Genomic DNA, 11,745 nt, shown 5'->3' with positions numbered 1-11,745 from the left:
GTGTAGCCGAAGGACTGCTAGCTTCGGTCCTCCTCTGGGTACATTGACTTCAATACAAAACCTAGGAGGCTCATGTTCTCACCCCCTTCCAAAGACATACAAAGTAATTATGACAACTTCCAGAGGACGTCCTCCATCAGAGCTCTTGCAGCATGAACTGACATGTTGTCCACCCAATCAAAAGATCAGAGAATGAATTTAGTACTGAAAACATAAGCTACAATTAGCTAGCACTGCAGTGTATACAACGTGGTGAGTAGTTGACTCAAAGAGAGAGAAAGACAATAGTTAAACAGTTTTGAGCAAATTAATTTCTTCCAAAACGAAGGAGAAGCAAGAAAGAAAGAGAGAAAGAGAGAGATTTTGTCTTTTTTTCACTTTCAGTTTCACTTGCTTAGCTAGCAAATGCAGCTATCTAGTTTAGCCTACTGAAACACCCTGCTCAAACAGAGGGATGCTATGTTAGCTAGCTGGCTTTGATTTTCCAAAACAGCACTGGAACTTTTCCAAGTCAAGGTACGCTTTTGGTATTACTCACTTATTGCCACCAGGGCCCGCCGGTGTAACTGCTTACTGACTGTACACTAATGTTACTGCATGATTATAGCGAGTTTAACTAACGTGTTAGTTCTATTAGCTATGCTGACTATGACGTTACGCTAATATGGTGACAACGATGTAGGCTGTGTGTAGCGGTTTGGCTTGGAAAGTTTTTTTCACCTGGTCACATACAGCTGATGTGTTGTGCATCGAAGTCCACAAGTGAAGGGAAGAGAAGGAATACAACGTGGCTGTTATGAGAGTGAACTGTTTTTACGAATGATCAGGGCTGTATTCATTCCCTGATTCTGTTGAAAAACGTTTCTTAAACGAAAGCAAATGGAAACTTTCATTCATAGGCTAGATTGTAGCAATCTCATGATGGGTATAGGGAAAATGTGAGTATCATGTTGTAGCCTAAACCTATCGATGTTACATTGAACTGGGAGAATGGAATATGAATGAGTCATCCAATATGCTGTAATAGAAATAAGGTCATACTCATGAAAAAAAATCTTAAACAGCACTGATCGCCACTGGAATGTATGAATCATGAAGTGAGACTATAGGTACTAACATGACATAACATAAATCATACTATCATGACATCACATAAATCATGCTAACATGACATCACATAAATCATGCTAACATGACATCACATAAATCATGCTAACATGACATCACATAAATCATGCTAACATGACATCTCTCACTGACAAGAATGGAAGAACACTGACAACATACTCAAACATACTTTACCTTCAGCATTTCCTCGTGTTTGTTTTGTTGTTAACTTCTACTTGAGTCTGGTTCTAACCAGATGGAAACAGGGGAACAGATGGAAACAGAGAACCAGATGGAAACAGGAGAGCAGATGGAAACATGGGATCAGATGGAAACAGAGAGCAGATGGAAACAGAGAGCAGATAGAAACATGGGACCAGATGGAAACAGGAGAGCAGATGGAGACATGGGACCAGATGGAAACAAAGGGCAGATGGAAACAGAGCCCAGATGGAAACAGGAGAGCAGATGGAATCATGGGACCAGATGTAAACAGAGAGTAGATGGAAACATGGGACCAGATGGAAACATGGGGCCAGATGGAAACAGGGGCCCAGATGGTAACAGTGTACAAGATGGAAACTGGGGACAGATGTAAACAGGAGTGCAGACGGAAACGTGGCACATGTCAGACAATATCTACCAGCATGGATCACTGGATATGTGCATGTTGGTACTGCTAATGTAGCAGGCCTTGAACAGTTCCTTAAAAACATAAACACCTATTCAGTCCATTTGTTTTCACATTCATGAATAGCCAACAAGTACTTTTAAGTGGATAATTTATCATGTACATTTCCATGAGTCTAGACTGTCAGGGACAATCATTGCTAGATGCTGTCTGGTCATGTACCCTGAGATGAAACCATGCATGTCCCTTCAGGAGACTGTCTAGCACAGTGCGTCACATAAAATATTGTTTTGTCTGAAAGTATTTTCCCCACTGCGTCACTGTGTGCCAATGACTACAGGTATGAGGGTGAGGGTGTCACCTTTCCATAGAAGAAGTTTGCTTTTAATGCGAACCACACCAGAATCACACACATCAGCTATGGAATACAGACAGGGACTATTGATTTGTTTTTGATCCACTGACAGGCATAAACCAGTGAATTGAATTACATAGAACGAACTGTATCACTTTCAGAACCCTGAGGGAAAAGAATGTGATGTGAGTCACAGCAGTGTGATAATGGTTCTGCCAGCGCCACCCCACTCCCTGCTGGCTGCTGCTGCATGTTCAGGCATGCTGAACATTACTTACATTACCTCTCTCATCCTCTCTCTCTCACACTTACTCAACCTCTCTTTCTTACCCTCCCTCTCTCCCACTCACCCTCTATCCCACTCACCCTCTCTCTCTTTCCCACTCACCCACCCTCTCACCCTCTATCTCCCATTCACCCCCTCTCTCTGCCACTTACCCCCTCTGTCACCCACTCACCCTCTCCCACCCTTTCTCAATCAGTTCCGGTCTGATCCAGACAGCATGCATCATTCGCCCTGCTGACGTCTCAGTCTTTTCTCTGCTGAGAGACCAGCTGACCCCAGTCCCTGTCATTCCTCTGTGTTCTTGAGCCTGGACCCCCCGCCTCCACCTCTCAGGGGAATTAAAGAATCCCAGAATCAACAGGAAATCATTGACCATCTTTCTCCTGGGCCCCCTGACCTTTGACCCCTTACATGTGTGAACTGCCGGAAAGTTCTAGAAACAGGACTCCTCAATCATCTTTTTATAGGTTTCATAAAGGAGTGGGATGATGCTCCCACAGAGATAAATCCTATAATATAGGGATCTATGATTATAAAACAAAGTCATCAGTGCATCGAGCCAGAGGGATTGAAAGATCAGGAGAGACAAAGGACACTTATCTACAGCCATACACTGAGATCGGTCAACTGTTGCATGTTGGCCCCATCCAATGGAGAAAGTTAGCTATTGCATCACAGCTGTGGCCTATGATTAAGGATTTTTTTTTTTTACTGTTATTTTCAGCATTGTCCACTACATTTACGTCATTTAGCAGAGGCTCTTATCCAGAGCAACTTACAGTAGTCAATACATAGATTTCATTTTAATTTCATGCATTTTTTTATTTTATTTATTTTTTGCACTGGCCCCCCGTGGGAATTGAACCCACGACCCTGGCGTTGCACACACCATGCTCTACCAACTGAGCCACAGGGAAAGCTAGGTTTGCTGCAGGTAGAAAATCTTAGGAAATGCATTGTAATTGACACAAGCTGTCTTCAATCAATCAATCGATTAATCAATCAATGTCTGGTTGTGTGAGCATTTGGTGGGGAGGTGTAGCTCTAAGAATTTTAATTGCACAAAGCCTATTATTTGGTAGGGAATACCATTTGTAGATCACTGATTCTACACCTCACTTTGCTCAAGCTGATCCTCTCCAATGGACTCGGAAGTAGTAGCTAAAAATGTGTCAAATAGGGGAAGTTTAGAGACGCAATGAGCTGTAGAAACAATAACAAAGCATACTCCTCGCACCTGTTTCAGTAAAAAGCTGAGGGATAGGGCTGGAGAAATGTAACTACTCTCAAATTCATAGATAGCTATGGATGCAAGGACGGACCATCCATGATATCAAAATTATAGTTTACTGTTAACCATGTTTTGAGGCTGTATAATGTTTGTTTACATTTACTTTGAAAAACAAGCTTATTTTGGGTTCTGATGGTGTATGACCGTTGAATTAAGCTCATGAGACATTTCTAAGTTATATTCTTGAAGAATTTTGGGCACTTATCATTAATTTATTAGTCCAAAAATGGATATAGCAACTGCTAATTGCCCACTTCAAGGGAAGAGTCAATGAAACCAACTATGGAAGTATGTTGTAGCGAAATCGAGGCCTTGAGCCCAGATCTATTGACTGTCAAGCCAACACATTAACCATTACGCCAAGAGGTTTGACAGGGGCTACCTCTTTAAATGCAGTCATAGAAGAAGCCTGCTTTACAAGCCTCAATTTCCGTCATTAGACGTAAATCGCATGTTTTAACAGCATTTTATTCTGATCTAAAATGCAGATGTATGGGATGTGATGGATACTGTGCATATTTTCCCTTAACACAGAGGCCGCACAGGGTTGTGTGCTTAATCCCCTCCTGTACTCCCTGTTCACCCACGACTGTGTGACCACGCACGACTCCAACACCATTATCAAGTTCACTGACGACACAACGGCGATAGGCCTGATCACCGTCGTGATAGGCCTGATCATCACTCATCGGCGACGATGAGTCAGCCTACAGGGAGGAGGTCAGTGACCTGACAGTGTGGTGCCGGAGCATCAACCTCTCCCTCAACGTCAGTAAGACCAAGGAGCTGATCATGGACTACAGGAAACAGGGGGGGGGGGGGGGGGGGGTGAGCACGCCCCCATCCACATCGGCGGGGCAGCAGTGGAGCAGGTAGACAGCTTCAAGTTCCTCAGTGTCCAAATCACTAAAGACTTAAAATGGTTAAAACACACACGCACAGTCGTGAAGAAGGTGCGACAGTGCCTCTTCCCCCTCAGGAGATTGAAAAAGCCTGTCATGGGCCTGCAAATTTTGTTGTGATGGTGCCGGAGGGGAAGGCTGCTGTCTTATCGGCTCTTAACCAACCATGCTATTTTGTTTGTTTTTTCGCTTGTTTTGTACATAATGTTGCTGCTACCATCTCTTATGACTGAAAAGAGCTTCTGGACATCAGAACTGCGATTTCTCACCTCAAACTGGACAAAGAGTTCTTCTTCAATGAGTCAGACGGGAGGGATATAATACAGACACCCGACCAGGCCCAGATCCCCGTTATCCGCTGGTGAAGGAAACGCAGATTTCGCAGAAAGAGATCAGGGTGCCTTGTGAGGATTACGCGATGAGTGGCTAATCTGCCCATGCCTTCTGTCCTGCTAGCTAACGTTCAATCGCTGGAAAATAAATGGGACGAACTGAAAGCGCGTTTATCCTACCAACGGGACATTAAAAACTGTAATATCTTAAGTTTCACCGAGTCGTGGCTGAACAACGACATTAAGAACATACAGCTGGCGGGTTATACACTCTATCGGCAAGACAGAACAGCAGCCTCTGGTAAGACACGGGACGGGGGCCTATGCATTTATGTAAACAACAGCTGGTGCACGATATCTAAGGAAGTCTCGAGGTTTTGCTCGCCTGAGGTAGAGTATCTCATGATAAACTGTAGACCACACTATCTACCTAGAGAGTTTTCATCAATATTTTTCGTAGCTGTCTACATACTACCACATACCTATGCTGGCACTAAAACCGCACTCAATGAGCTGTATACCGCCATAAGAAAACAGGAAAACGCTCATCCAGAGGCCGCGCTCCTAGTGTCTGGGAAGTTTAATGCAGGGAAACTTAAATCAGTTTTACCTCATTTCTATCAGCATGTTAGGGGAAAGAAATTCTAGACCACCTTTACTCCACACACAGAAACGCGTACAAAGCTTTCCCTCGCCCTCCATTTGGCAAATCTGACTATAATTATAATCTCCTGATTCCTGCTTACAAACAAAAATTAAAGCAGGAAGCACCAGTGACTCGGTCTATAAAAACGTGGTCAGATGAAGCAGATACTAAACTACAGGACTGTTTTGCTAGCACAGACTGGAATATGTTCCGGGATTCTTCGATGTCATTGAGGAGTACACCACATCAGTCACTGGCTTTATCAATAAGTGCATCAAGGATGTCGTCCCCACAGTGACTGTACGTAAATATCCCAACCAGAAGCCATGGATGACAGGCAACATTTGCACTGAGCTAAATAGTAGAGCTGCCGCTTTCAAGGAGCAGGACTCTAACCCGGAAGTTTATAAGAAATCCCGCTATGCCCTCCAACGAACCATCAAACAGGCAAAGCATCAATACAGGACTAAGATCGAATCGTACTACCCCAGCTCCGATGCTCGTCTGATGTGGCTGGGCCTGCAAACTATTACAGACTACAAAGGGAAGCACACCCGAGATCTGCCCAGTGACACGAGCCTATCAGATGAGCTAAATAACGTCTATGCTTGCTTCGAGGCAAGTAACACTGAAACATGCATGAGATCATCAGCTGTTCCGGACGACTGTGTGATCACGCTCTCCGGAGCCGATGTAAGACCTTTAAGCAGGTCAACATTCACAAGGCCGCAGGGCCAGACGGATTACCAGAACGTGTACTCCGAGCATGCGCTGACCAACTGGCAGTGTCTTCACTGACATTTTCAACCTCTCCCTGTTTGAGTCTGTAATACCAACATGTTTCAAGGAGACCACCATAGTCCCTGTCCCCAAGAACACTAAGGTAACCTGCCTAAATGACTACCGACCCGTAACACTCATGTCTGTAGCCATGAAATGCTTTGAAAGGCTGGTCATGGCTCACATCAACACCATTATCCCAGAAACCCTAGACCCACTCCAATTTGCATACCGCACCAACAGATCCACAGATGATGCAATCTCTATTGCACTCCACACTGCCCTTTCACACCTGGACAAAAGGAACACCTATGTGAGAATGCTATTCATTGACTACAGCGCAGCGTTCAACACCAATAGTACCCTGAAAGCTCATCACTAAGCTAAGGACACTGGGACTAAACACCTCCCTCTGCACCTTGATCCTGGACTTACTGACGGGCCGCCCCCAGGTGGTAAGAGTAGGTAGCAACACATCCGCCACGGTGATCCTCAACACAGGGGCCCCTCAGGGTTGCGTGCTCAGTCCCCTCCTGTACTCCCTGTTCACTCATGACTGCATGGCCAGGCACGACTCCAACACCATCATTAAGTTTGCTGATGACACAACAGTGGTAAGCCTGATCACCGACAACGATGAAACAGCCTATAGGGAGGAGGTCAGAGACCTGACCGTGTGGTGCAAGGACTACAACCTCTCCCTCAACGTGATCAAGACAAAGGAAATGATTGTGGACTACAGGAAAAGGAGGACCAAGCACGCCCCCATTCACATCGACTGGGCTGTAGTGGAGCAGGTTGAGAGCTTCAAGTTCCTTGGCGTCCACATCACCAACAAACTAACATGGTCCAAGCACACCAAGATAGTCGTGAAGAGGGCACGACAAAACCTATTCCCCCTCAGGAGACTGAAAAGATTTGGCATGAGTCCTCAGATCCTCAAAAGGTTTTACAGCTGCACCATCGAGAGCATCCTGACGGGTTGCATCACTGCCTGGTATGGCAACTGCTCAGCCTCCAACCGCAAGACACAACAGAGGATAGTGCGTACGGCCCAGTACATCACCGGGGCCAAGCTTGCTGCCATCCAGGACCTCTATACCAGGTGGTGTCAGAGGAAGGCCCTAAAAATGATCAAAGACTCCAGCCACCCTAGTCATTGACTGTTCTCTCTGCTACTGCACAGTAAGCGGTACCGGAGCGTCAAGTCTAGGTCCAAGAGGCTCCTAAATAGCTTCTACCCCCAAGCCATAAGACTCCTGAACATCTAATCAAATGGCTACCCAGACTATTTGAATTGCCCCCCCCCCCCCCCGCCGAACGCTGCTGCTACTCTCTGTTATTATCTATGCATAGTCACTTTAATAGCTCTACCTACCTGTACATATTACCTCAACTACCTCTACACCGGTATCCTCGCACATTGACTCTGTACCGGTACCCCCTGTATATAGCCCCGCTATTGTTATTTACTGCTGCTCTTTAATCATTTGTTATTCTTATCTCTTACTCTTTTTTAGGTGTTTTCTTAAAACTGCATTGTTGGTTAAGGTCTTGTAAGTAAGCATTTCACTGTAAGGTCTACACCTGTTGTATGTGACAAATACAATTTGATTTGATTAGATTTGAAATCCTGAAAAGGTCACACAGCTGTAACATTGAGAGAATTTAGACTGTTTGCATCACTGCTTGGTATGGCAATAGCACCGCCCTCGATTGCATGGCGCTACAGAGGGTTGTGCGGACAGCGCAGTACATTACTGGGGCCGAGCTTCCTGCATCCAGGACCTCTATATTAGGCTGTGTGAAAAGAAGAGCCGGAAAATCGTCAAAGACCCCAACCACCCAAGCCATAGACTATTTAGCATTTTGGGGCTTTGAGTTTGCAAGAAAGGCATTTCATTGTACTTGTGCGTGTGACATTAAAACTTGAAACTTGATCAAATTGGCTGCATCATGGCTGAGTGAAGTTAAATCAGTTGCTATACACCCGATACAACGCTGCGCCGAGAAATTGTTATGTTGACACTTTTTCGCGGGAAACTGTATCCTTCGACAGTTGCAACATTGTAACAATAGACCAACGTTGCTATATTTTGTGGAGAATGCTGCGGGCCCATACCATCAACATCATTCATTGAGTTGCGGCTGCGGCTGCGCCTGCGCCTTCCACTGTAGTTCGAGTCGTGTATGGCAGAGGCAGCAGAAGGGGTGGGGCGACATTCGAGTCTTTCCGTAATCTCGTACTGCAGGAATTTTTAATCCATCCCTGAGCTCGGTCATTGGTGACGGAGGTCGTGGAGGAGGGGGTTATTTTCTGTGTTGGCACGGTGGTCCTGAAAACCCCGGTTCGAGAGATTCACATATTCCAATGTAACATTAAACCCATGAAAGAGGAGGAGCCGACACACATTTATTTACAGATTAGGCTACACGATGTGGACAGCGGTGACTCTGTGCAGCGCCAGGACGAGATTCAGTTGAGGTTGGCGAGCAGCAGACGTTTTCACAGGTTGATTTACATTTTTCACGGAGCAGGAAAGCAAAAGTGAAATATTTTCTGGCGTCATCATTTCCCCTGTAAATAGGCTTCATGGACACCTGCTTTATACCATGATAAATAAATAAGACGTGCCTGTCCTTTCACTATACAACCGATTTTATAGCAGCACTTCGGATACTGAACTTGGTGCTGGGACTTGACTTTGCCTTCAATTACTGAAAGAGCAGAAAGAATCCTACTTTTTATTTTCTATAGACAGTCCTTGTCAATCAATAGGCTACTGTCGCTGTCTGATGCATGAGCGATGCACCCAGAACACAACAGTAACCCCTCTACTGGACAGGATAAAATGGGGGTCAACGGGATAGGAGAAAATCGGACCGAGGAGGAAGTATCGAGCGGCGAGCCGCCGACCGAAAACTGTGATGAGGCTACTCCTGACTCTGTAATTGAGCAGAACGCTGGTTCTCTCCAAGACCAAGAGAACCAGCGAGCACAGGAGAACCAGGGACAGGACCTGGTAGATAGCGAATGCAAGATTCCACATGAGGACAGTACTATCCAGCTCATCGAGGCTGGATGTCTCGATTGTAAACCCGGTGTGTCCCCGGATTCTCAGTCCCCGGCACCGATGCCAGGGCAGAGCCCCGGGTTCGTCCCACCCGAGGGCGGGTTCGGCTGGTTAGTTGTTTTTGCTGCTACCTGGTGTAATGGATCCATCTTCGGGATACAGAACTCCTTCGGTATCCTCCACATGATGCTGGTGAAAGACCACGCAGACCCCAATGACAAAACGTCGCAGTTTAAAGTAGGTGAGTCTGTCCTGTAACTGTTGCACCTGTTAAAGTTAGCCTACTGATGGTGACTTACTGTTGAAGGTAAGCGAGAAGGGTCAAATTAACTCAGTCAGAACTATACTGAACGAAAATATAAGTGCAACAATTTCAGCAATTTTACTGAGTTACAGTTCAAATAAGGAAATCAGTCAGTTGAAATAAATTCATTAGGCCCTAATCTTTGGATTTCACATGACTGGGCCGGGGCGCAGCCAAGGGTGGGCCAAGGAGGGCATATCCTCACCCACTTGGAAGCCAGGCCCACCCACTGGGGAGCCAGGCCCAGCCAATCAGAATGAGTTTTTCCACACTAAAGGGCTTTATTACTGACGTAAATACTCCTCAGTTTCATCAGCTGGCAGGTCTCAGACGATCCCGCAGGTGAAGAAGCCGAATGTGGAGGTCCTGTGCTGGTGTGGTTACGGGGCTGGTTGGACATACTGCCAAATTCTCTGAAATTACGTTGGAGGTGGCTTATGGTAGAGAAATTAACATTAAATTATCTGGCAACAGCTCTGGTGGACATTCCTGCCATCAGCATTCCAATTGCATGCTCGCTCAAAATTTGAGACGTCTGTGGCATTGTGTTGTGTGACAAAACTGCACATTTTAGAGTGGAGTTTTATTGTGCACAGCACAGCTTCTTGATATGTCACACCTGCCAGGTGGATGGATTATTTTAGCGAAGGAGAAATGCTCACTAATAGGGATGTAAACAAATTTGTGCGCAAAATTTCAGATACATTTTGTGCATATGGAACATTTCTGGGAACTTTTATTTCAGCTCATGGAACATGGGGCCAACACTTTACATGTTGTGTTTATATTTTTGTTCACTATAGAAGAATGCCCAGCATTGTCTCAAGAAGATATTGAAGTAAAACATGAATGACATTTTGGATTATTGATCGTATCCATCTTTGCTCTTCAGATGTGTCAGAGAATTTAGGCTACTACTTCAGTCTCAGCATCATGTGTCTGAAGACTCTTCAGCCTTCTTCAGTCTACAGTCTACTTCAGCCTACTTTAAGTTATTGTATAGACTATACCCAGGCCATATAGCACCAGAGTTGCCTTACATTAACTTTCTGGTCACGGCTCTAATTCTTTCATACTGCTGGATAACATGCGTCCTAATGTTCTCCGCTCATGTTGTTCATTTATTTTCCATGTGACAAAGGCACTAGTGTGTGCCACTATATTGTGGCCTCAATCTTCACCCCCAATCTGTTTAGGATTACTATCAGGCTTTTCTTTTATAACACACACACACACACACACACACACACACACACACACACACACACACACACACACACACAGCTCTTTTGCCTCACTACATCAAGGCCGTCACAAAGCGTGTCAGAGTAGGAGTGCTGATCTAGGATCAGGTCCCATCCTGTTCATGTGATCTAATTCATTATGATATTTAAGGGAAAACTGAGGCTCTTAGTGTATACAGGCCCTGATGCAGGCCAGGGATGACCTACAGTATAAGGGGTAACTCTTTAGTGTATACAGGCCCTGATGCAGGCCAGGGATGACCTACAGTATAAGGGGTAACTCTTTAGTGTATTCAGGCCCTGATGCAGGCCAGGGATGACCTACAGTATAAGGGGTAACTCTTTAGTGTATTCAGGCCCTGATGCAGGCCAGGGATGACCTACAGTATAAGGGGTAACTCTTTAGTGTATTCAGGCCCTGATGCAGGCCAGGGATGACCTACAGTATAAGGGGTAACTCTTTAGTGTATTCAGGCCCTGATGCAGGCCAGGGATGACCTACAGTATAAGGGGTAACTCTTTAGTGTATTCAGGCCCTGATGCAGGCCAGGGATGACCTACAGTATAAGGGGTAACTCTTTAGTGTATACAGGCCCTGATGCAGGCCAGGGATGACCTACAGTATAAGGGGTAACTCTTTAGTGTATACAGGCCCTGATGCAGGCCAGGGATGACCTACAGTATAAGAGGTAACTCTTTAGTGTATACAGGCCCTGATGCAGGCCAGGGATGACCTACAGTATAAGGGGTAACTCTTTAGTGTATACAGGCCCTGATGCAGGCCAGGGATGAC

At 45.5% G+C, this 11,745-nt stretch overlaps 1 protein-coding gene across 1 annotated transcript in view; it reads left to right on the top strand.

The window, feature by feature from the left end:
* Positions 1-8,582: 8,582 nt before the first annotated feature.
* The window catches only part of LOC106604362 (monocarboxylate transporter 8-like), a 43,357-nt gene continuing 40,194 nt past the window's right edge, over positions 8,583-11,745 (top strand). The window contains exon 1 of the mRNA XM_014198918.3: positions 8,583-9,645. Within this exon, the coding sequence (XP_014054393.1) occupies positions 9,138-9,645 (508 nt within the window). The 5' untranslated portion in view covers positions 8,583-9,137. The remainder of the gene's footprint in view (positions 9,646-11,745) is intronic.

The sequence above is a fragment of the Salmo salar genome, chromosome 05 (assembly GCF_965601325.2).
Source record: "Salmo salar chromosome 05, fSalSal1, whole genome shotgun sequence".
NCBI lineage: Eukaryota > Metazoa > Chordata > Actinopteri > Salmoniformes > Salmonidae > Salmo > Salmo salar.
The sequence above is the reverse complement of the archived record's forward strand: the minus strand, read 5'-3'. Positions and strand labels throughout refer to the sequence as shown.